Source organism: Rhododendron vialii, chromosome 6a, assembly GCF_030253575.1.
Source record: "Rhododendron vialii isolate Sample 1 chromosome 6a, ASM3025357v1".
NCBI lineage: Eukaryota > Viridiplantae > Streptophyta > Magnoliopsida > Ericales > Ericaceae > Rhododendron > Rhododendron vialii.
This window is the reverse complement of record NC_080562.1, coordinates 39,869,963-39,895,846: the sequence shown is the minus strand read 5'-3', so window position 1 is coordinate 39,895,846 and position 25,884 is coordinate 39,869,963. Positions and strand designations below refer to the sequence as shown.

Below are 25,884 nucleotides of genomic sequence, written 5' to 3'. Positions count from 1 at the left end.
GGAGTCCTTATTTTAGTTAAAATGCGGACCTCCTCATTTCTTCCATTTTCCGATCGAATTTCGATGATCCGAGCCGCTCAATGTGTTCGGGACGTGATTTTAAGAGTATTCGCGAGAAATCGACAAAAAAATGACCGGAAGGGCTTCATCCAAGCCGTTTTTGTTTGAACCGTTCGATAAAAAACAAACAAAAACTGCTCGGATGAAGCCCTTCCCGGTCATTTTTTTTGCTGATTTCCAGCGGGTACTCTTAAAATCACGTTCTGAACACATTGAGCGGCTCGGATCATCGAAATTCAATTGGTAAAGGGAGGTCCGCATTTTATTAAAATGAGGTAGTCCTTATGGGAGACGGACTGTGTGTGTGTATATATATATATATATATTAATCTATTGAGGTAGATATTCGGTATTCAGTGAAAAAATTTACGGTCTTTAATAATTACTCAGTATTTTTGAAATAGCATATGGAGTTGTCCGCGTGGTTCTCCCGACAATCACGCGTGATATTGAAAAGACTACTCCATAGAGTAAAGCTACTAAAAAAAAGTGGCTAATTTATGGATGATATTAATAGTTTTCTAACGTTGTACTCTATAGAATCAAGTTGCTCAAACAAGTGCCTAATTTGCAACCATTGGCTAGTACTCTATAATGTATGATATTGAAAAGACTACTCCACAGAGTAAAACTACTACACTAAAAAAGAGTGGCTCATTTATGGATGATATTAATAGTTTCCTAACGTTGTACTCTATAGAATCAAGTTGCTCAAACAAGTGCCTAATTTGCAATCATTGGCTAGTACTCTGTAATGTATGATATTGAAAAGACTACTCCACATAGTAAAACTACTAAAAAAAAGTGGCTAATTTGTGGATGATATTAATAGTTTCCTAATGTTGTACTCTATAGAATCAAGTTGCTCAAACAAGTGCCTAATTTGCAACTATTGGCTAGTACTCTATAATGTATGATATTGAAAAGACTACTCCATAGAGTAAAACTACTAAAAAAAAGTGGCTAATTTGTGGATGATATTAATAATTTCCTAACTTTGTACTCTATAGAATCAAGTTGCTCAAACAAGTGCCTAATTTGCAACCATTGGCTGGTACTCTATAATGTATGATATTGAAAAGACTACTCCATAGAGTAAAACTACTAAAAAAAAGTGGCTAATTTGTGGATGATATTAATAGTTTCCTAACGTTGTACTCTATAGAATCAAGTTGCTCAAACAAGTGCCTAATTTGCAACCATTGGCTAGTACTCTATAATGTATGATATTGAAAAGACAACTCCATAGAGTAAAACTACTAAAAAAAAGTGGCTAATTTGTGGATGATATTAATAGTTTCCTAACATTGTACTCTATAGAATCAAGTTGCTCAAACAAGTGCCTAATTTGCAACCATTGGCTAGTACTCTATAATGTATGATATTGAAAAGACTACTCCATATATAGAGTAAAACTACTAAAAAAAAGTGGCTAATTTATGGATGATATTAATAGTTTGGGCATTTTACCTCTAGGTCTAGAAAATAGAAAATAATTCCTACCAGGTCTCCTCTAATTAACGAAACACTAAAACCCTAAACACTGAAAGTGCCTAGCCCTTAGTGCACTCTATGAAAATGCCTAAACTCTAGAGTACCCTATGAAAATGTCTAAATCTCTAAGGTATCCTATGAAAATGCCTAAACCGCTAAAACCTTATAATAGGAAAGTGCACCCTAAAATCCCTATGAAAGTACTTAAACCTAAACCCTAGAGCTCTATAAAAGCGCCTAAACCTAAATCCTAGGGTATTTTAAACTCTAAAATCTTAAGGTATACTAAAACCCTAAAATCCTAGGATACTCTAAAATTTTATGGTACCCAGCTCGACGAGTGGTATCAGATTCAGTCAAGAAGTCAAGAGTTCGATTCGAGAGAGCGTCATTGTGAGGATTGGATTAGTATCAGAACGGGTCGCTCATAACACCGTAGGAAGCTTTTCGTAGAGAGGATCCTTTAGTAAGAGCATCTCCAATCCATCCAAAATAGAGGATGGATGTAACACATTGAGGGGAGATTTTGTAATGTAATTCATATTTTCTTCACTTTTTGTACTTTTTGGGAGAATATTTGAGGGACCCATCGTCCTTTTTAGAGTTTTGGAGGAATTTTGTACTCCAAATTTACTTTTGATCCTCCATTTTTAGAGGACCAAATTTACTTTTAGAGGACCAAACTCTAAAAAGGACGGTGAGTCCCTCAAAAATTCTCCCAAAAATTACAAAAAGTGAAGAAAAAAGAGAATAAATTATAAAATCTCCCCTCAATGTGTCACATCCATCCTCTATTTTGGAGAAATAGAGATGGATTGGAGATGCTTTAACAATGAACATGAATGCGAATATGAACCACCCGTCAAGTCGTGTACCTATGTAGTACTGGACGGCACGTGGAAACATCAAACATTCATTTATTGGAAATCAAGGATATATATAAGTGCTTATGAGGTTAGCAGATTACAAAGAATCATTATGTTTTAGAAACAAGGGGCTTGGAGGCGGGATGGTATGTCTCCAAGGTTGAAGGTTACATGGGGAGGACAGTATATGGAACAATTTGGGTTGAATCAACGTGTACTTTAGTGAAGGTTAAATTTATATTGTTAATTATTTATTTTAAAACTATTTGTTATTTAATTAACACTATTAATTCAAAGTAATAACAAACATTTTTGGCATTTCGAAATTTGCCAAGCAAAGAAAAAGAAAAAACCTACACCTAAAAATTCATTTTTTGTACACATAAACTCACATTCACTACTAGACTTGTTTGATAGATTTTATGAATAGATTTTCAAAAAATATAATTTTTATCAAAATCTGATATTTAAAATAAAAGTTATACTAGTACCGAGTACATTTTAAAATTTAAATTAGAAAGGAAGAGAGAAGAGTAAAGAGACAGAACAGAGATTCTGACGCGGAGAGAGAGAGAGAGAGAGAGAGAGAGAGAGAGAGAGATCTCAGAGATTTGGTGGTGGTGAGTCTGGTGGCGAAGAGGAGTGGAAAAGCGCGCGCGTGCAACAAGGACTTCATGGGAAAATACTTGTGCGCATTTTGTGCGCAAAGACTTGATCGAACGCAACCCACTCACTTGGGATCGCCGGGAAGAAACCCTATTTATTTACTTGCATGTCTAAATAAAAAAGTATAAGTCTCTCTTGATTGTGCATTTTTAGATTAGGCTGAAGTTTTTAAGAATATGGACAAATTACTTGGATTGACCCTTAATTTATCATTTTGACAATTTTCAAGTTTTTTGGTTGATCGTAGATTTAATATATTAGAATTTTTTTTTTTGTATTTTATCTTGTTATATACTCCATGGTAGAGTTTTTATAGCTGCAATATTTTTTTGAACACCTGCTAATGATTCCTAGAGCCGACACTATTGCTTGATTCGAGACGAGTATAATGGCTTTTTCTGCCGCCAAAGTAGAAGCAGAAGCTTGCTGTAATGCACTGGGGTGATCTACAGAGTGTGTTAATTTTTTCAGAAGATTCTATCTTCAGCAGATTTTCTAATTTTGGTGAAATCCCTTAAAAAAGGAATTCCTGTGAAAGCTTCAACAATAGTCCATTTTGGCTAATCTTATGGGGTCTTTCCCGCTAAAATAAATGGATTAAAACCTACTCTTTCTGTCCATTTTTAAGTGTCCTGCTTCGTAATTTCAATTTATTAAGAAAATATCATCATTAAACATTTCACATCAAATTTACCTCCATTTTCCTTACTTACCCTCTGTGGAAATATCATCATTACACTTTTACTCACTAACTTTTTAAAATGGAATCTATTTTTAGGGGCAAAATGAAAAATGTACCAAATTTTACCCACTAAATTTACAAAATGGACACTTATTAAGGGATAACCCAAAATAGAATACTGAACTTTAAAAATGGGACAAAGAGAGTTTGTTTTAACCAATTTCTAGACATGTTATTCTCCTGATCACATACATCGACTAACGTAGTACCATTTAGCGGAAATAATTTGATTATTGTCAGTAGTAATATGTAGTATAATAATAAAGTGAAAAGGCACCCTTAGTTAAAATTGCTCGAAGAAGTGGCTGATTTTGATGTGTGCGCCCTCTTAATATGCTGTGGCTTGGTTTTGGTATGATATTGATGGTTTCCTAGCCAGGAAATTAAATGGTATTCTTGACCTCTATTTGCTATCTATCTTCATTTATTATTATATATTTTTTATAATAGCAGCTCATCCAAACTCTATAAATAGCAAGCCCCAGCCAGAGAGTGAAAGCAAGCACTAAAGCGTGTTCTTTTTTGTTTAGTCCCTCTTCTCTTACCGTTCATTGCCTCCCACTAGAAAAATGGAAATAAACTCTACTCCAACTCTTACATTTACCCCTAGCAAATTACCCAAGGTCACTCCACGTCGCTCTGGAAATTTTCATCCTAGTGTTTGGGGAGATTATTTTCTTTCATACGCTTCTGTCGTCACGGTAAAATTGTCTCAGATTGTCTTAATCATATATATAGAATACTTAAATTAAATCATTATAGTCCTCCAATATGATCAGCATAAATGCTAAAAAAAAATTTATACTAATCTAGGTTTAGGAAATATAGTGAAAAAGAAGCATAAAAATATTCTTATTCGATTGAGTTACATAGTAATGCATATAATTTCACTATCTTCGTTTCCATCATACTTTTTTTCGTTCTCTTCACAAAGCCAAGATTTTTATGGATATATGATTTAGAGGTTACAAATGTTTCATTAATATATTGGTGACAAGCAGTGCTGTTTGAATACTATATAGTTCATAGGCGTACTATGGGGCACCCGTTTGAGACATGTTTAGTATCATGTAAGACACTACATTAGACTAGTTCCAAATGAGCATATTTATCATTGTTTTCATAGGAAGCGGATGTTAAAACGGACCAAAGAATTGAGCAACTCAAAGAAAAGGTGAGACAAATGATCGCGGCGAGAGCTGATAAACCTTCACAGAAGCTGAACTTGATTGATGCAATTCAACGCCTAGGTGCGGCCTACCATTTTGACATCGAGATTGGGACTGCATTACAGGATATCTATGAAACCTATCATGTAGTGGCCAACGATGAAGATCTGTACACAGTGGCTCTCTCATTTCGACTGCTTAGACAACATGGACATCATGTCTCTTGTGGTAATTGTCTTTTACTTACTAGCTACCCATATTTATTTGGTTACATTTCCGATTTTTGTAATACGCATATTTAGGTCGAAATCTGTTATTGTCAGCAAAAAGATTAATAAACCAAGTTCAAATCATGGGAAAGTCTTCAATACACACCCATTTAAGGTGTGTACCATATGCACCTATTGTGTGGTTCATATTGTGCCACCTCATCAAAAATTACTTGTAGGACCGGTCATTCATAACATTTTATTTCGTATCGTAACTTTTATACTAAAAATTCGTAACTTTTCAACAATATGATTCGTAACTTTTTAGCAATAGATTCGTAACATTTTGGGATTCACAACATTTTGATGTATTTTAATAATGGTGCATATGATACACACCCAAATAAAGGGTGTTTATTGTAGCACTTCCCTCAAATCATACTTCACAACTCCAACATAAATCCAACAACAAACTCTTTGAAATTGGTTCGATTATTACCTCTATTTCGATAATTAGCATTTGGCCCCTTCAAACTCTAGCAAATTCTACCTTGATCATTAGCGTTTGCCCACTTATGAGTTCGAGTAATTTTTGGTACAATTTTATCATTTGGCCATTCGAACTTTGAAATTTTACAGTGCCTTCTCCTTGTTGAGGGTTTTTTTTTGGAACGACAAAATAACATTTTATTAGGGGAAGGGGAAAGATATCCAACCAAAAGTTGGAACCAAAATAAAAGATGAACACAATGCAACAACACCTAAGGGCCAAAAAGCCCAAATATACACTAAACAATACAGAAAATCCAAAAGGCCTCAAAGCCTAATTAAATACAATGTCTTGTCACTTGTTATAAAATATACGAACGTGTCATTTACTTTTCTTGCCTCGTTGATCATGTGTCGAATGGTTTACACAGATGTGTTTAACAAATTCAAGGACAATAAAGGAAAATTTCAAGAATATGTAATTGGTGATGTGCGAGGAATGGTAAGCTTGTACGAAGCTACACATTTGAGGGTTCACGGAGAAGATATATTGGACGAAGCATTGGATTTTACGACCAGACACCTCAAATCTGTGGTACCCAACTTAAACAATGGTATTGCAGCACAAGTAGTTCATGCTCTAAATCAGCCCATCCACAAGGGCCTGACAAGACTCGAGGCACGACATTACATCCCCTTCTATGAACAAGAGGATTCCCACAACAAAGCTCTGTTGGATTTTGCGAGATTGGATTTCAACCGCTTGCAAAAGTTGCATCAGAAGGAGCTAAGTGAAATAACAAGGTGATTTGCTTCGTCATTCAAGTTGAACCGTAGTGATTTAACAAGTCTGAGACATTGATCTTGTTTCATGGCACTTCTTTTTTTTGTTATGGTTTTTCAGGTGGTGGAAGGATTTGGACTTTGCCAGAAAGCTACCGTTTGCAAGAGACAGAGTGGTGGAATGCTACTTTTGGATACTGGGAGTGTATTTTGAGCCCCAATATTTTCTTGGTAGGAGGATTCTAACAAAAGTGATTGCCTTGGCTTCAATTATGGATGACATTTATGATGTCTATGGTACCTTAGAAGAACTTGTACTCTTCACTGATGCAATTGAAAGGTTAAATTCATGCCCCTTTTAGTGATCTTAATTTTGATTTGAGTCCCTAAAAATATAAAAATCACTTCCATTGTTCAAGATTGAGATTACAAGACTCCACGAATCGTGGATTTGAAATGGAATTCACAGCGTTATAAATGAAAAAGGAAAATTGAAAAGAAATAAAATTAGCTTCACAAATCAACTAATAATTCAACGATGCAAATACAGCCTAAGATTATGGAAGTTTAGCGGTCGTAAATGATATTTCAGGTTGGAAAAGAGTGCCTTGGATCAACTGCCAGAGTACATGAAATTGTGTTATCAAGCACTATTGGATGCTTACAACATGATTGATGAAGAAATGGCCAAGGAAGGAAGATCATATCGTGTCAATTACGCAAAATCTGCAGTAAGTCTCAACCCGAGTTACATTTTTATTAGCGAAAAATAAAAAATGAAATATCGTTAATACTAATTGCAATTTTTTTTTCTGTTAATAATTTTAGATGAAGAATTTAATTAGAGCACACTTTGAGGAAGCCAAATGGTGTCACGAAGGCTATATTCCGACTATAGAAGAGTACATGAGAGTTGCGCTTGTAACCGGTGCTTACAAAATGCTTACAACAACTTCCCTTGTTGGCATGGGGGATTTGGTGACCAAAGAGAGTTTCAAATGGGTGTCAAGTGATCCCTTAATTCTTGAAGCTGCATCCGTGATTTGCAGACTCATGGATGATATGGCTGGCCACAGCGTAAGGACTAATAAGAAAATATGGAGTAAATTCCAATATTATGTGGTTGCGAAATCATATGATTAGGGCTTGCAAACTTTGAATATACTTTTGACCACCTTTCACCACTAATGCCCTAGTTGATCCATCGCTATTGTAAAACCAAACGTAATATATTGATCCATCGCTATTGTAGAACGTACAATGTGGCAGCGGAGAGCGATTGATTAAGGTGACTCAAATCTGTTTCAGGGAACTAATGTTGCATACCAACACCCTTACCCTGACGAAAGTTTTGAGTCACCATAAACAAAATAAAAATTGTAAAGAAAATTTGAATCTCTTCCTCCACATTGTTAGCCACGGTACTGTGGGATCGATCTATGTTCCCAAATCATCATGTCCTTTCGCCCCCAATGAATTATTGTTTGTACCACAATTAAGATTTTTATTTTTACCCGTCGATTAGGTGACACGTAGCGGGGGTAAATATGAGCAAATGTGAGGATATAATGGACTTAACGTAATGATTCAGCGTGAAGGTGAATCGATGGTGAAACTATAAAAAGTCTTGTCCATCGATTAGCCTCCACGTGGCGTATTCCTGTGGCATTTTGGACCGTCGATCGGGTGACAGATGTCAAATGGACGTGGATCCCATGTTTCCACGATTGAAGAGGATGGAAACCGCAATTAGTAGGGCAACTTTCTCAACGTGGGCATGATCGGCAGTTAGAGAAAGTTCTTAATCAGAATTCGAGGGAAAGTTCAACTGCCACTTTGGAGGGAAGTTTTGAATTCAAATGTAATGTGAGGAGGCCTATTTAAGTACAAGTTAATAGCAGTTTCAGGGACACACAAACAACGCCAATCAGGCCTTTATCTTTTCTTTTCTAGGAGTAGAATTAACTTGTAATTGTTCACTCAATCTTCTCGATTGATTGTTCTTCTACTTTGAGGGTTAATAAAGTCCATTTTGTTAATCTTCTTCCATACTTCATCCACTTCATTGTTTGTTTCCAAAGAAGTCCTGAAATACGGCAAGGAACCAAACTCCACTTTTCACATCCACATTTCAGCAAGCTTTACAATACGATTTCCCGTCGATTCTCCGTCAATTGGAAAGAAAACAAGAATTTTTGGTAACAATTTTGGCGCTAGAAGGAGGGCTCATTACTAATTTGGAAGTGAGTAATGGCACCAAAGACTAGGAATCAATTGCCAACAGATGGCAACAATGACAATAATTCTGCCAACATTAATGGTGGAAGTGATGCAAATGGAGTCAATACTGGAAATCTAGACCAGAGAAGTCCAGAAGTAGGCCAACCAATTGGCCTAGAAAGTGAGTCACGTGACTTGGTCCAAAAATTTGCGAGGATTTTAAATGATCCAGAAAGTGAAATAGCCAAAACTCTGATGGCTATGTTTAAGGCAGCAGTGGTTCAAAATCAGCCAACGGTGGAAGTCCCAGTTAACGTAAACGTTAACCCTGGACAGACCAGTGGATATGCTAACCGTAGTACTGAAATACCTACTACACAGGTATTTGAAAATCCAACTTTTGAAACTGTTTTTTCTGGCATGAATAGAGTTCCAAACAATATTAGCAATGGTCAGAACCAGAGTTTTTATCAAAATTTACCAACCACTGTCCCTATGGGAACAGAGACTGGGAACATTGGAAATAATGCCCATGGGGGGCAAAATGCGTATGCAAGTATTTTTAGGAATGATAATAGGAATATTCCAGGTATGGCTAATGGTGATCCAAATCTTTATGGGTATGATCCACCAAACGTAAGAAGACAAGATTATCCATATGGATATGATATTAGGCCTGAAACTCTTGTTCCTCCAAATCAAACTGGAAGAATTCAAGAGCCTTATTTAAGGGCTCAACTCACGAATATTATGCAAGACATGTATGGCCCTGGATTACGGAGAATCGAAAAACCTATGTTTAGAAAACCATATCCAAATTGGGTTGATAATGTGCCTTTTCCTAGGCATTATAGAATCCCAGATTTAGTTCTTTTCAATGGAGAAGAAAATCAATCAACAATAGAGCATGTTGGGAGATTTTGCCTGCAAATAGGCGAAGCAGAGTTGGATGAGGCTCTGAAATTAAAATTATTTCCTCATTCTCTTACTAGAACTGCTTTTTCTTGGTTTATTAACTTGCCTCCAAATTCTGTTCATTCATGGAGGGAAATGGAAGAACAGTTCCATACTCAATTCTTTAGGCATGCACCAGAAATTTCAGTAGCAGACTTGGCTAAGATCAAACAAAAGCCTTCAGAGTCTGTTGAACAATATATGAACAGATTCAAAAAGATTAGGAATCAGTGTCATTTTTACATCCCTGAATCTGAAATCGTAAAGATAGCCCAGGAAGGGTTAGATTATGATTTTAAGAAACATTTTACTGGAACCGAATTTAGAGATTTATTTGATTTTACTTCCAAAGCCATTGGATATGAGGCTATTCTGATGGAAGGAGAGTACAGGAAAAGCAAATCACTTGGAACATATTATCAAGATATAGAGGGTGATGTGGAGATTGATGTCGCCCAAGTGATTGGAAAAACACCAATTGTTTGTGATACTTTGACAAAGGCTGAGAAGCCTGTGAATATGCCCTCATCTCATCCTAACAGGAGAAATCAAGCTAATTTTAGACAATACTCATTTGATTTATCCAAAGCTGATCAATTGTTTGATGAACTAATTAACCAAAAGTTCTTAACTTTGTCACCAGGGCATATGATCCCTCCTTAAAAGGATAGAAAAGGAAAAGATTATTGTAAGTGGCATAACTCTTTCAGACACAATACTAACAACTGTGTTACATTTCGGAATTGTGTGCAGGATCTGATCCAGAAAGGTCTGTTACAATATGCTAAGGGAAATAAAGAAGTGATGGGGATTGATATTGATCCTTTTCCCTTGGTAGAGGTCAACATGGTGACTGCCAGAATGAAGAAAGGAAAAATGGCATCTCATATTGAAAAAAAGGATTCAAGAAGAAAAGGAAATTATGGAAGGAGAAGAGGAAGTTCAGATGAGGCAGAAGTTCGAGAATTATTTTTGCCTAAGATGTGATGAGGAAATCAAAAAAGGGGAAGAGGTTGTTGCAGAAAAAGAGTACAATGGTACCTATGCTAAAGGTTCCATTAGATTCAATACCATGGGAAGTAATGATTTGCAAATCTATGTAGGACCAAAGTTGATTTTTGAAGGTGAAGACCCTGGAATTTTTATACCCTCTGAATCACTCAAATGGTATGGGGAAGATGATGGACCATTCCTATTTAAAGGATATCCTGTGATTCCAGCATTACCAGGGAAGCCAGATACGGGCCTAATATATCCACCTTCATTTATGAATGGAAGGGGAAGAGGCTTTTACCCAAGAGGTATGAAATCAAGGGGAAGAATGCCTTTTGTCAGAGGTGGATATCAAGGGAGAATGGTAATTCCACCAAATATGGAGCATCATGGATGGGATACAGTAAGACATCCTAAATTCCCAAGTGTAAGGGAATTTGAGCCCATTACTAATACTCAGAAAAGAAGGTTACAAAGGAAGATTTCAGAAAGAGAAAGGAGAGATCAACAGGTGATAATAGATTCAACACAGTGGCCTGAAATGAAGGCTAGAACAGTTCTAAATCGGGCAGCTCCCATGGTATGGACTAGGGAGTCTACTGTACCAACTGGAACAGTGCATAAACAACAGGTAAAAGAAGCTGAAAAACCTGGGGGCGAAACAATCAAACCAGCCATTACCCAAAGGTTTGGGGGGCAGAGCTCAAGTGTTTCTCCTGTTCTATCAATTAAGGTGCAAAAGGCAGAATTCAAGAAGAGTTTAAAGAAGAAAATGGCAGAATTTCAACAAGTATTGTTAGAAGATGATGAGGATGATGATCTTCTGTCAGTTAACAGTTCAGACATGATGAAAGAAGATTTCAAAGATGACAAGAATGAAGCAGATTCTCAAAAGTCTGCCTCTTTTGGTCAAGCATTGGATACAATCCAATTCGGGTCAGTCTCCCCTACTAGAATTCATTGCAACATGATTTTAGTTTTGCCTAAAACTTTTCAGGCAAAACCTAATCAACCCACAAGCTTAGAAGGGGATGTTGAAGACAAAGCAGATGCCATAGTAAAAATAAGTGAGCAAAAGGAAGACTCAAAAAAGAAGTCTATTCAAATTGAGAAAGACACAAAAGGAAAAGACGTGGTTGTCTTGAGGGCTCCCGAAAATGCCTTAGTCAGGCATTTAAGGCCATTATATATTATGGTTCACATTAATGGGCAACCTATTAATAAGGTTTTGATTGACAATGGAGCTATAGTAAACATTTTGCCTTCAAAAATGATGAAGATTTTGAATAAGAATGAGTCAGACTTGATTCCAACAGAAGTAACAGTTGGAAACTTTGCAGGAGGATGTTCACCTGCTAAAGGTGTGATTTCTTTACAATTACAGATTGGAAACAGAAAGATGAATACTACTTTCTTTGTTATTGATTCTTCTTCCAATTATAATGCCTTGTTAGGCAGAGATTGGATTCATATAAATGGGTGTGTTCCCTCTTCTTTACATCAGGCATTAATATTTCTGAAACAAGGAGAGGATTAAGATATCGACGGTATGGAAATTTTCTGGGCAGACAAACATCCATTTAAAGCAGATACCAACAATGTGGAAGCAGGTCTATATGATGAAGACTTATGGCCAATCAAGGTGGAAGGTTCAGAAGTGAAATCGATGGGAATAAGTGTTACTGAAAGCCAATTCCTTAAATACATTACTGATGGTTTTAAAGAAATAAGTGAAGATTTTGTTAGACCTAACATGATACTAAGGTCTAGTGGTTCTACATCAAAGGTTTCCCATGATCAGTGACAATCTAAGTCATGTGAATGAAGAGTTAGCTACTTTAAAAGCTACTTTTAAGAGATTATTTTCTTTCATTGTATCTAGGAAATTAGAGGCTGATGAGCCTATTTCTTGTAATTGAGCAGACTGTGTAGTTGATGATAGTCCTTTGTCTGTCAAGGAATTAGCTATGGAAGATCTTAAAGCCGCTCCTGCTAAACTTGATGATTATAAAGCAGAAGTAAAAGATCCGTTAGAGGATTTTAATGTAGGAACAGAGGAAGATCCTAGAATTCTTCATGTATGTGCTGCTTTACCTGATGAAATGAAGGATCGTTTGAAGTACTTGTTGTTAGAATTCAAGGATTGCTTTGCTTGGGATTATCCTGATATGCCTGGTTTGAATAGATCACTAGTTGAACATAAAATTCCTATTAAAGAGGACTTTGTCCCATATCAACAGATTCCAAGACAGATGACACCTGAAGTTCAAAAAGAAGTAAAGAAAGAAATGGAACGATTGTTTAAGGCCAAATTTATTAGGCCTGTCAAGTATGTTGAATGGATTTCAAATATTGTTTCTGTAATCAAGAAAAATGGCAAGGTTAGAATATGCATTGATTTTAGGAATTTGAATACGGCATCACCAAAAGATGAGTATCATATGCCTGTTGTAGACCATCTAGTGGATGCAACCGCAGGCCATCGATTTCTTTCCTTTATGGATGGTTATTCTGGATATAACCAAATATTCATTGCAGAGGAGGATACACACAAAACTGCATTTAGATGTCCAGGATATATTGGACTATTTGAATGGATTGTTATGGCGTTTGGATTAAAGAATGCAGGAGCAACTTATCAAAGAACAATGAATGTGATTTTTCATGACCTAATTGGAAGGTTTATGAAAGTTTATATTGATGATATAGTGGTAAAATCACATACATTTGATGAGCATATAGACTATTTGAGACAAGTCTTGGTGAGAATGAGACTATATAAGCTGAAAATGAATGCAATGAAATGTGCTTTTGGAGTTACTGCTGGAAATTTTTTGGGATTTCTGGTTCATAAGAAAGGGATTGAGGTTGATAAAGATAAAGCAAAAGCTATAATAGAAGCACAGCCTCCAACAAATAAACAGGAACTCCAACAGTTTCTAGGACAGGTAAATTTTCTTAGGCGATTTATCTCCAATCTGTCTGGAAAAACTCTTGTTTTTTTCCCACTCTTAAAGTTAAAATCTCAGAAAGATTTTAAGTGGGAGAGAGAACATCAGAAGGCATTTGAGTTTTTAAAGCAATCGTTGGTAAGGCCTCCTGTTTTGATGCCACCAATAAATGGAAAACCTTTAAAATTATACATCTCAGCAGGACACCAGTCGATTGGTTGTCTTTTGGCTCAAGATAATGAAAATGGCCATGAACAAGCCATATATTATCTTAGTAGGAGATTAAATGAATGTGAGATAAAATACAAGCCTATTGAGAAGCTATGCTTGACATTATACTTTTCTGCCACCAAGCTAAGATGTTACATGTTACCATCGACGGTATATGTGATTGCACAAACGGACGTCATCAAGTATATGTTAACAAGGCCCATATTAAGAGGTAAACAAGGAAAATGGTTATTATCCTTAATAGAGTATGATTTACAGTACATGCCTCAAAAGACAGTAAAAGGGCAAGCTTTAGCTGACTTCATAACCAATCATCCTAACATATTAATAGAAAAGGATGAATTTGAGATACATTTGGTTGAAATAAAACCATGGAAGTTGTCATTTGATGGCTCCAAGACAGACAGAGGAGTTGGAGCAGGTGTAGTTTTTACATCCCCAAAAGGAAAATTCTTACAGTTTTCTTTTCAGTTAGATGAAAACAGGATTCTGACCAATAATCAAGCTGAGTATGAAGCTTTGATTATTGGATTAGAGATTGCAAAAGAATTGAATATTAGGTATTTAAATGTTGCAGGAGATTCACAATTGGTAATTCGACAGATAACAGGTGAATATAAGTGCAATCATCCTTTATTAGAATTACAACTACAGAAAGTTAAAATTCTAATAACATATTTTGATGAAGTGCATTTCCAACATGTTTATAGATTGGAGAATAGTGATGCTAATCAGATGGCACAAATTGCTTCTGGAATTAGGATTCCAGAAGGGCAAAGTGAAAAATTAATAAAGGTCCAAAAGAGATTCTTGCCTTTCTCTATTGAAAGAGATAACAATGATTTTGATATTATGGAAATAAATCTGGTTGATGATTGGAGGGTTCCAATAAGGAAATTTCTAGAGAACCTAAAAGAGAAAATAGACAGAAATATAAAGCAAAGGGCCATAAACTATGTTATAGTAGGCAATGATTTATTCAGAAAATCTTCAGATGAAGTATTATTGCTGTGTATTGATAAAACCCAAGCAATGACGGTTATGGGTGAAGTTCATGAGGGAACTTGTGGATCTCACCAGTCTGGAGAGAAAATGAAATGGTTACTCAAAAGATATGGCTATTATTGGCCAACAATAAGAAAAGATTGTATCTCATATGCTAAGGGGTGTCAGAAGTGTTAGCAATATGGACCTATTCAAAGGGTTCCAGCTTTTCCTTTACAGTCAATTGTTAAACCATGGCCTTTCAGGAGATGGGCAATTGATATGATTGGAGAAATAGTTCCTCATTCTTCTCAACAGCATGAGTATGTAATGGTGGCTACGGATTATTTTACAAAATGGACAGAAGCTATCCCATTGAAGAATGTAGCACAGAAACAAGTAATTGATTTCATTGAGGAGCATATTTTCTGTCGATTTGGTATTCCTGAGACAATTACAGTTGACCAAGCATCTGTATTCAATGGTCATGAGGTAATGACTTATGTTAACTCATATGGAGTTAAAATCTTGAATTCTTCTCCTTATTATGCCCAAGCAAATGGGCAAGTAGAATTTACAAATAAAATTATTAAGAATACTTTATCTAAAATGATAATTGACAATCCAAGGGATTGGCATAATCTACTGCCAAGAGTATTGTGGGCCTATAGGACTTCAAAAAGGGAGAGCACCAGGGCTACACCATATGAGTTAGTATATGGCCAAGCCGCAGTTTTACCCGTCGAAGTTAATATTATATCTCACAGAGTGGCTAAGCATTATAGCCCAAACAATATGGATTTGGAGGAAGCTTTGGAAGCCATGGCTTTGCCTTGAGCAGCTTTCTTACGCGCCATCGATTCGGGAGCTGATGATTTCAAACGATGCCCTAATTTTTTATAAACAAGAAAATATATATACGTTGGAAGAGCCCCGTGTGTTAATCACGCCTTTTGGAAAAGGCGAAGGAATTATTTATTCGAGTTAAATGATTTTAACTCAAACAAATAAGGGGGGCATTGTTTGTACCACAATTAAGATTTCTATTTTTACCCGTCGATTAGGTGACACGTGGCGGGGGTAAATATGAGCAAATGTGAGGATATAATGGACTTAACGTAATGATTCAGCGTGAAGGTGAATCGATGGTGAAACTATAAAAAGTCTTGTCCATCGATTAGCCTCCACGTGGCGTATTCCTGTGGCATTTTGGACCGTCAATCGGGTGACAGATGTCAAATGGACGTGGATCCCATGTTTCCACGATTGAAGAGGATGGAAACCGCAATTAGTAGGGCAACTTTCTCAACGTGGGCATGATCGGCAGTTAGAGAAAGTTCTTAATCAGAATTCGAGGGAAAGTTCAACTGCCACTTTGGAGGGAAGTTTTGAATTCAAATGTAATGTGAGGAGGCCTATTTAAGTACAAGTTAATAGCAGTTTCAGGGACACACAAACAACGCCAATCAGGCCTTTATCTTTTCTTTTCTAGGAGTAGAATTAACTTGTAATTGTTCACTCAATCTTCTCGATTGATTGTTCTTCTACTTTGAGGGTTAATAAAGTCCATTTTGTTAATCTTCTTCCATACTTCATCCACTTCATTGTTTGTTTCCAAAGAAGTCCTGAAATACGGCAAGGAACCAAACTCCACTTTTCACATCCACATTCCAGCAAGCTTTACAATACGATTTCCCGTCGATTCTCCGTCGATTGGAAAGAAAACAAGAATTTTTGGTAACAATTATCAACCATGCAAAAAATCATAATTTGACCTTTATCATTTCTGGTGTTGCAATCACAGCATGAGCAAGAGAGAGGCCATGTAGCCTCGGCAGTTGAATGCTACATGAAACAACATGGTGTCACAGAAGAAGAGGTTTATGTTGAATTTCAAGAAAGAGTTGCAAATGCATGGAAAGACATGAACGCAGAGTGCCTCCGCCCGACCGCGGTCCCAGTGCCTCTCCTCACCCGAGTTCTCAATCTTGCACGAGTGATCAATCTTATATACACAGGTGGAGATGGGTACACTCATTCCGGAAAAAAGCTGAAGCAGTGCGTAACGTCAGTGCTCATCGATTCCATTCCGATCAATTAGCAAATAGTTATCTTAATCGGAACTAATTTACTCATAAGTGTCATAAAATGTTCTCTCTCTTTTTTTTAATTTTATTTCCAAAGTATTTTCCCCTCTAGGAATATAGCCGCTTCTTCAATAGTCATAACGAGTGTGAAGTTGGCTGAGATGTGTTCCGGGTGTTTACACCATATTTCACCGCCTGTCGATGATCGACCGAAAGGTGGCAATTATGAGAATGCTTCCTATTTTATTATTATTAAGTATTCGTATTAATATTAGAACTAATATTAGTATTCCTTTTATTATTATTTGCATGCAGGACACTTGGCTTGCTCCTACACATGTGGAAGTTAAAAGGACACTTGTCATGCTCCTACACATTTGAAGGGAAGTGGGAAGTTATTTTGACAAGTGGAAGCAAAAGATTGAATGAAGACTAGTGGAGAAGTTAGGAAGTTATTTCCTACGTTTGTTGTTTTCTATAAATAGTCTTTTAAGACTTCATTGTAATTCCTCTCCAACAAATCAAAGTCTATCTTTATTTGTCTTAATTTTTGGCATTACTAACCCATTCGGGTTATAATTAGGAGTAGGAGTAGAATTTCATATTCTAAGCTTAACTTAGGATCTTCGATGTGTCGCTCACGGCGATAAATCAATCGTTGAAGATTGATGGAAGTCTCTTCTATTTGTCTTCAATTTCGTTCTTAATCTCACATTTGACTCGACTGCCATTTCTCTTCCGGTGAAGTCCTGAAATACGGCGTGGAACCACGGATCCGTCTTGTGGAGACATGGCCGCATTCGCCCTTATTTTTGTTGTTGGCTTTGTTTTCCAAAATCTCCGTCGATTTCGATTGAGGAAATATTGGTAAACAATTTTGGCGCTAGAAAGAGGGCAACATTACTAAATCGGAAGTAATGGCAAAGATTAAATGTGAAAATGCAAGCCTTGCATGTAAGGCTTGAACAATTTGCAGAAATGAAATAATGGCCATTTATTGGCCAACTTTGGAATCATTCTGGGCGACAGAAAGTGAAACGGCCAATTAATGGCCAACTGGCCAAAATCAGAGGGTTCATAAGAAACCAATTTATGTGTTTAAAGAATGTCATCCAATAGGAAGATTAACCATTATTAAGTGGGACAATCTGTGGATTTTTGGCATCAATTAATTACATAGAAGACCAATCCTTCATGCCATTTTTCATGGGTGTTAGAAGATTATTCACGGTCTTCAAGTGCTTAACTATGAAAGTGACCATTATTTATCATAGGCTACGGAAAAATTTGAATTGCTTTACTGGTATTGTATCCCTCTCATCCAGAATTTCATAAGGATGAAAAGCATGTTTTTCAAATTACGGAATTGGAAATGACCCTCTTTCCGACAATGGATTTGGGGGGCAAAAATTCATTTTCAAAAGAGCCAAATCATATGAAGTAAATGGCTTTGGCGTTGAAACTCAAAAGGAGTTGTGTCATGAGAATAATTTGATTGAAAAACCTTGCAAGGGTTTGACCATTTATTTGTGCAAAGAAGCCATTAATTCACTGGCTACCTCTTGGAATAATTCTCAGTGGTTTATATCAAATGGGAAACAAAATTGTTTCTCAATCTTGTATTAAAGGTTTGGACGATGTCCTTGCCTCGGGTAAAATGATTCGACTGGGGAACTGTAAAGCCATGACAGTAGTTTTGAAGGTTTTGCCTTTAACCGAAAACCACAAGAATGGTTTTTATGGAGGAAACACGGCGCCAACAAATTTGGTGGGCAAATATAGAATGAGAAATAATCCTCCCTTCAATGATGAATTTGGGGGGCAGAAATTCATCTTTGGATATATGGCAACGATTGGATTGGTTGCTTGGTCTAGTCGATTTTGAACACTTTGCAGTCGATAATGGACATGCAGAGACTTGTAATTTTGGGCGCCACCTGTGTTCCTAAAGGCCTTCATAGTTTATGATTTTCAACTGTTTTAAAAAGAGGCCATGGTTCATCGTTGGCGACTGGAAAATTTTCAAAGGTCTTGTTGGCATCTATGTCTCCTTCATCCAGATTTTAGTAAGGATGATTGAAATGAGAATTAGGGCCTCTTTTGATATCGAGTTTGCAAGGGGGGCAAACTCATCTTTAGAAGAGCCAATTAGGGGCTCGAAAATTTGAAACTCAAGCAAGTCGAATCATGAAAATAGTCATTCGACTAGAGTTTTTCAATTTAGACCATAGATGGTCGACGTAGAAAATGATCCTCCCATTCCTCCGTACTGGTTAAGAAGAGTAATGGTGAAAATTTAACCATGGAGAATGTTTTCAGCCAAACATGGCTATAAATACTCTGCGTATTGATTTCTGTCGATCAATATACATTTTTGGAGGACACGGAAAATTAGTTTTTGATGGAGTTGGCTAATAGATGTTGGTATTTGGTATTAATGCATATATATAGTAGCCAACGTGTGAAGCCAAATGATGCCTATTAATTGGCTGTTGTTTGTGACTTTAAAGTTCATTATTGTGGGGATTAGGCAAGGCTCATGGCATATGCGTAGTGCTCTGATCGACTAACCATGTTTTGACGTTCCCGGTTTCCTTCCTGTAGGAATCAAAGCCTAAGGGAAACTAATCGACTGAGGCATGCCACCATTCGACGGTGGTTATTAAGCCTTGAAGGCTTTATGGTACCAGTCGAAAAATGAAAAGATTGGTGTAAAATTTATCAAAAACTCTTCGAAAGTTGGGGGCATAAATGTTTTCACTGTAAAAGGTTATTACTTGCTTTTGGCCCTTACTCTTGTTTCAACTTTGTTTTCCGAAATCTCGGATGAATTCGATAGAGGGAATGTTTGTCGTTTGCTACGAGCGTGTTTTGGCATTTTCTTTATTGAAAGAATCTCAACTCCCATAATTTGATCAAGGGGAATGTTTGTCGTTTGCTACGCGCGTGTTTTGGCCTTTTCTTTATCAAATGTTGGGGGAGAAATTAAGTAAACAAATGCTTGTGCTTGATTAAGGCTCATGGCATAAATCCTTTTATCGATATGCCATTCGTAGAGTTTTGATATATAGGCCTTTATTCGATAGGCCACGTATGTCCAACATGATCTGTTTCTGGTATCAATTGATTGCCCAATTGAGTTGGAGGGCATAAATGTTTACACCATAAAGAGTTATTACCCGTCGATATCGACAGAGGGGTGATTTAAAACTAGTGAAATTATTCACTTGGGTTACGTTAGCTCTTCACCCAAATGAATAAGGGGGGCATTGTTTACACCATATTTCACCGCCTGTCGATGATCGACCGAAAGGTGGCAATTATGAGAATGCTTCCTATTTTATTATTATTAAGTATTCGTATTAATATTAGAACTAATATTAGTATTCCTTTTATTATTATTTGCATGCAGGACACTTGGCTTGCTCCTACACATGTGGAAGTTAAAAAGACACTTGTCATGCTCCTACACATTTGAAGGGAAGTGGGAAGTTATTTTGACAAGTGAAAGCAAAAGATTGAATGAAGACTAGTGGAGAAGTTAGGAAGTTATTTCCTACGTTTGTTGTTTTCTATAAATAGTCTTTTAAGACTTCATTGTAATTCCTCTCCAACAAATCAAAGTCTATCTTTATTTGTCTTAATTTTTGGCATTACTAACCCATTCGGGTTATAATTAGGAGTAGGAGTAGAATTTCATATTCTAAGTTTAACTTAGGATCTTCGATGTGTCGCTCACGGCGATAAATCAATCGTTGAAGATTAATGGAAGTCTCTTCCATTTGTCTTCAATTTCGGTCTTAATCTCACATTTGACTCGACTGCCATTTCTCTTCCGGTGAAGTCCTGAAATACGGCGTGGAACCACGGATCCGTCTTGTGGAGACATGGCCACATTCGCCCTTATTTTTGTTGTTGGCTTTGTTTCCCGAAATCTCCGTCGATTTCGATTGAGGGAAAAATTGGTAAACACCGGGGTAAAGAATAAATTAGATGTCTCTCTGATATCTATGTCCATTGTACCGTTGTAATCTTGGCGCTGTCAGAGTGCCACTGAATAATAACCTCTCAAATCGAACGATATGGCAGAATTTTTAAGATATTGGTATTTGGTAGTGTCTTTGAAATCCCCAGCAGCATTCCACTCCGAGAAGACGTACCAGACAATATCCCCATCGTGGATGATATATATATGGTGCAGTTGAAAAGTTTGGTGCAAATCTTTTGTAGTTCACTGACGTTTAAAAACTACTTATTATATGAGATCGGCTCGTGTAAAACTCATTTGAAACTAGCTAGCTAGCTCACCCAGTTAATCATAGTCATATATTCAAAATTCGTTATGCTTTGATCAAACCAAGTTTGAATGGACCTTTTTTGCACTCGTTTATCAACCGAGAATAGTCAACTAAAATTGATCGCCAAATTCAATAGTAATAAAACAACTTTATAAAAAAGCAAAATATATATAAAATGACGAATGATCATTCAAGAAAACAAAAGTAGTTCGAAATTAATCACCAACAAGACTGAATACTATTGTTTGAAATTACCAACAAATTAAAACTGACTAACACCCCTGCCCACAGGGTTTGATACTCAAAATTGACAAAATGCAAATAAACACTAACAAAAACAAAAACTGATTGATTCTTTAAAAATCTGATTTAAGCGCTCTTATAGCTTTAACACCGCCACGACCGGTCTGCTTGGCAGCAATTTGACCAACCTTTTGACCAGACACACAAGCACGGCTAACGCAACTGCCATGGCCGATATGTTGGTGGTTACCACCGCCGTGGGGATGGTCCACTGGGTTCATAGCCACACCGCGAACCTTGGGCCAGCTATTCCTCTTGACTCTGAATTTGTGATATGCATTACCAGCCTTGAGCAATGGCTTCTCCGTGCGCCCTCCTCCGGCAACCTGGCCAATCATCGCTCGACACCTGCTAGCCACAACCTTTTTCACCCCATGGGAGTTTGATCCTGTCAATAGCACATCAAGTAGCAGTGATCACTTATGCAAAGTTGCAAACAAAAACAGCCACCTTATAGTTGTATGAAATAAAATAGTAGTGCAATACATCCTAATAAGCATATTAAAAAATACTTTTAACTTTCACTAGTGTGGGAACACATTGTTTTTTTTTATTGGCAATTTTTTTTTTATAAAAACTTGACAAAGAGTACGTGTGGAAATTCCACACATTGTTGAAGTGGTGATTTTAAAAAGTAAACAACATATAAAGAACAATAATATCTTTTTTATGGAGGATACCGTGAAAATGGGTTTACAGAGCCCAATCGAATGCGTCCAAAATGTTTTTGAATGGTCCTGATTGAAAAACAAACTCAACAATTGATTGTGTTAATGATGGAAGGCTGCGAATGCACGAATCCACAAAAACTTGATTACGGCTCCGCGAAAAACTTGTTCACAGCTCCGCCGTGAATAAGTTTCTATCATAAAGAAATATGAAGATTCAAAAGCTAATTGCTTTGTAAGCCCAAACCAACATACAAACTAAAACCTTTGGTTAGATCCCCTTCTCTCCCCCAACTTGATATACCCTTTATCAAGTATTCCTTAATAGTATTTTGCCATTTCAAAACAAAAAAAACATACAAACTAAAACCCTGTCGAGTTTTCTTAATAAAATTCTTTTGCCCATAAAAATAAAAATAAAAAAAAACATGCAAACGAAACAACGGCAAAATCACAAGCCCTATTCCTAGTTGAACTGATCAAATAAATTAATACTACTTTATAAACCCCAAGCTCTAATTAACTTCTTTTGACCGAGTTCACAAACTTTAAACATGGGAGTTTAAGTGACATGTTTGTCTGGCTTGACAAGCCTGCATGTTGCTAAAGTAGTAACTGACAAATTAAAGTGGCCGGTGTGATTTTGTGCTATCAACCAATAGGGAATAGAAAAAGGGTTGCTCAAACTGTGCTAATCATGAAAACGATCAGACAAACTTTCTTGCAGTATGTTGGCCGCGAAGTCAACGAATGCGAGTATTTGCTCGCAAAGAACAATTTTTATTGCTTTATTTTCTATGCCTTCAAGATTTTTTTGAATTGTCGGCAACACAATGCCCGCTCTCTACGATCAGTCTAAAACTAGACCTTAGGTACAATGATGAATACCGTAAAAAAAAAAAAAAGCAAAACAAAAAAGCGGGAAGCACTCATTATATTCTCTAACACCAATTGGATTTAGAATAGACGATGAAACTCATTCTGACAATCAGATGCACAATGATCATCATAATAATTAGGGATAACACACAATAACAAGTATTTTTAGTTTCTACATATATGCCAGTTTGCCAACCAAAATAAATAAACTAATTCGTATCCTTGTACTCAAATTATAAGTCTGTTAAGGGTCAAAAGCCAAAAATCCCTTATCCATAGAAGCTTCAGATTCTTAGATGTGGCTGTGAAAACTGTTCGTTAACAACAAATTAATTATGCCACTGTGTTCATCAACTAACTGTCGATTACGGTAGACTAAGAAATGTCAGCATTGCATTTTCATAAACAGAAAAACGCTAACACACAGAGATTTTGCATGGTTCCCCAATTGTTTAATTGATTCCATCTACGGCTCACACAGTGGAAAAAGACCATTTAGCGTTGAACTGATCAAATAAATTAATGAATCAAAGAATCCTTAAGGAAAAATCACAAGCCCTAGTTACATACCTCGTGGTATCGTTATCAGGGTTATGACCAATAACAACGGCATAATCACCAGAAGCCCTAGCCAAGACCCCACGGTCACCCACATGGTTCTCAACGTCACAAACAACGGCACCTTCGGGAATAGACCTTAAGGGAAGGATGTTTCCGACCATTAGGTTGGCCTTCTTCCCACAAAACGCAAAACTGGCCCGTGTACATGCCCTCCGCTGCGATGAACAGCTCCTTCTGGTGCTTGAACCGGAAAGGGTGGCGAAAGGTGAACCGGGCAAGGGGAGCGCCACGGCCCGGGTCGTGGACGATTTCGTTGACGACACCCTTGATGTAGCCGTTGCGCTCGCCGAAGTCGAGGCTGCGGAACCTCGCCGGACCCTTGCGGTGGTGGGTGTGGGACTTGAACACGGAACCCGCGCCTTTACGCTGCGCTCTGATAACTCTTCCCATCACTCCTTCTCTCTGTTACTCTCTAGGGAGTAGGATTTATGGGGAATACGATTTCCTCTCTGGGTTTAGAGGTTTTTTGCGTGATTTATTGGGTTTGAGGGTTTTTAGGGTTTTAGGGAACGGTGGGATTATTATGGTTTTCCCAAGATATTGGTTGGGCTAAAGTCCAAGGTGGAGAAACTTCAAGCCCAACAAATATACAGATACTCTCTTACGTGTCAATTTTTTTAACTGGACTTGTATTTTTTTACCTTTTTTTTTTATTTATTTTGCCGAGACAAATGATTGATACAAGAATTTTTTATTAACTAAACAAAGATCAGTAAGAGTAAACAACACCGGTTGTTTTGAAAATAAATTAATTTAGGCCAAACTCCCCCTTAATATAGTCCGAAAAAATTTCGTTTCATGATATCCTATGATATAACGTACATTAGTTTGATTTGATGTCTGAAGACATCTTGCAGAACAAAAAGAATTACAATATTGTCGGATCGAACGATACAAAATACGACCTGTATTTGATCAGAACCCAATTGAGTGCTTCATGACAAACAACACTACACTTGCTAAATGTATCAGTTTGTGAGATTTACTACCACATTGCAAGTTTGCAACCGTAAGGTTTTTTACTATGGTTTTTTTTTTTTTGTTATTTGAATACAAAAAATGCAATACTGGAGTACGTACTTGCAAAAACGGACATTACTCTGTCACCAACGAAATGTTGATAGAAGGAATAAGTGAGTAGGGATCGATGGCAACAAGTAGGGTATATATGAATCGGGGATTCTATTTCATCCCCAATCCCTAATTGGAGCGTCTTTCACTATCCCACCCTAATTTCCATTGGGAATGTAGTATAAGATAAAGAACCAAATCCGCCTCTGAGTGGAGATTGGGGTTTCCCCAAATATACTCATATTCGAACAAAAAAGATTTGAAGTCAAGAATGAAACTTAAGTACAAGCTTAATTACGTACTTAGAATATTGTTTGAGATTTCTATTTTTTTTTTTTTGATAGGCAAGAGATTTCTTTTCTGAAACACAATCTTTATTGCTATTTTTTTTTATAAGAAATTTTTTTTATTAATCTTTATAAAGGATTACAAAGATTAAAATGATGAAGGGCAAACCCACAGAAAGCAACCCAAGACCTAAAAGCAAGCAAGTCGCCAAATTAGACCCAAAAACAGGAAACCTGCCAAGAACCCCAAAAACAAAAAACAACCAAAGAACCAAAACAAGTTTAAAGCCCCAAAGCAGCCCAAACAAATAGACGACCACCAAAAAATAATAACACCGAAAACAAAACACTCCGCAAATCCGAACATAAGGAGCACACCCCAAACCCACCAAAAACTCAAAATTAAAAATCCAGAGAGAGAGAGCTAGAGAGACGCTCCATCCTCCAAGTCGCCTTCTTCCTCCGAGACACATAAAAATGAAATTAAAGTGCAAGCATAATTACTTAGAAAAAAATGCAAAAATAATACTAATAATAATAATTACTTAGTTTTTTTGAGATTTTTTTTAGAAACACAATCCTTATTGCTATTTTGAATCGATTAAGTAGTTTATAACAGGTAGTAATTGGTAAGATTTGTTAAAACAGGTAATGAAATACATAGTAACTAATACTAATCAAGATTCATATCATGTATACTAATACTATATATATTATATATACCTTTATAATAGGAAATTGATTTTGTCACTCCTCTTTGGGTTAATGTCACTCCTCTTCTCTCACAAAATAAATTATCTAATAAAAACACAAAGAGGAGTGGTATTAACAAAAAGAAGAGTGACAAAATAACTTCTCT

The 25,884-nt window shown here is 36.7% G+C and overlaps 1 protein-coding gene and 1 pseudogene across 1 annotated transcript; one reads left to right on the top strand and one right to left on the bottom strand.

Moving 5' to 3' along the window:
- The first annotated feature begins 4,348 nt into the window (after window positions 1–4,348).
- LOC131330940 ((-)-germacrene D synthase-like) lies at window positions 4,349–16,912 on the top strand. Its single transcript, XM_058364700.1, has 7 exons — window positions 4,349–4,529; window positions 4,955–5,225; window positions 6,127–6,499; window positions 6,600–6,818; window positions 7,071–7,209; window positions 7,307–7,555; window positions 16,616–16,912. Exons 1-7 carry the CDS (start codon window positions 4,398–4,400, stop codon window positions 16,910–16,912), a joined length of 1,680 nt encoding a protein of 559 aa, XP_058220683.1. The 5' UTR covers window positions 4,349–4,397.
- A 4,640-nt stretch (window positions 16,913–21,552) lies between these two features.
- LOC131328735 (large ribosomal subunit protein uL2z-like) lies at window positions 21,553–24,057 on the bottom strand (annotated as a pseudogene).
- Between the last annotated feature and the right edge of the window lie 1,827 nt (window positions 24,058–25,884).

Coding starts and splice junctions, on each gene's coding strand:
- LOC131330940 (XM_058364700.1), top strand. CDS start 4,398: ATGGAAATAAACTCTACTCCAACTCTTACATTTACCCCTAGCAAATTA. Junction 5,226..6,126: donor TGGACATCATGTCTCTTGTG/GTAATTGTCTTT, acceptor TGGTTTACACAG/ATGTGTTTAACAAATTCAAG. Junction 7,210..7,306: donor TCAATTACGCAAAATCTGCA/GTAAGTCTCAAC, acceptor TAATAATTTTAG/ATGAAGAATTTAATTAGAGC.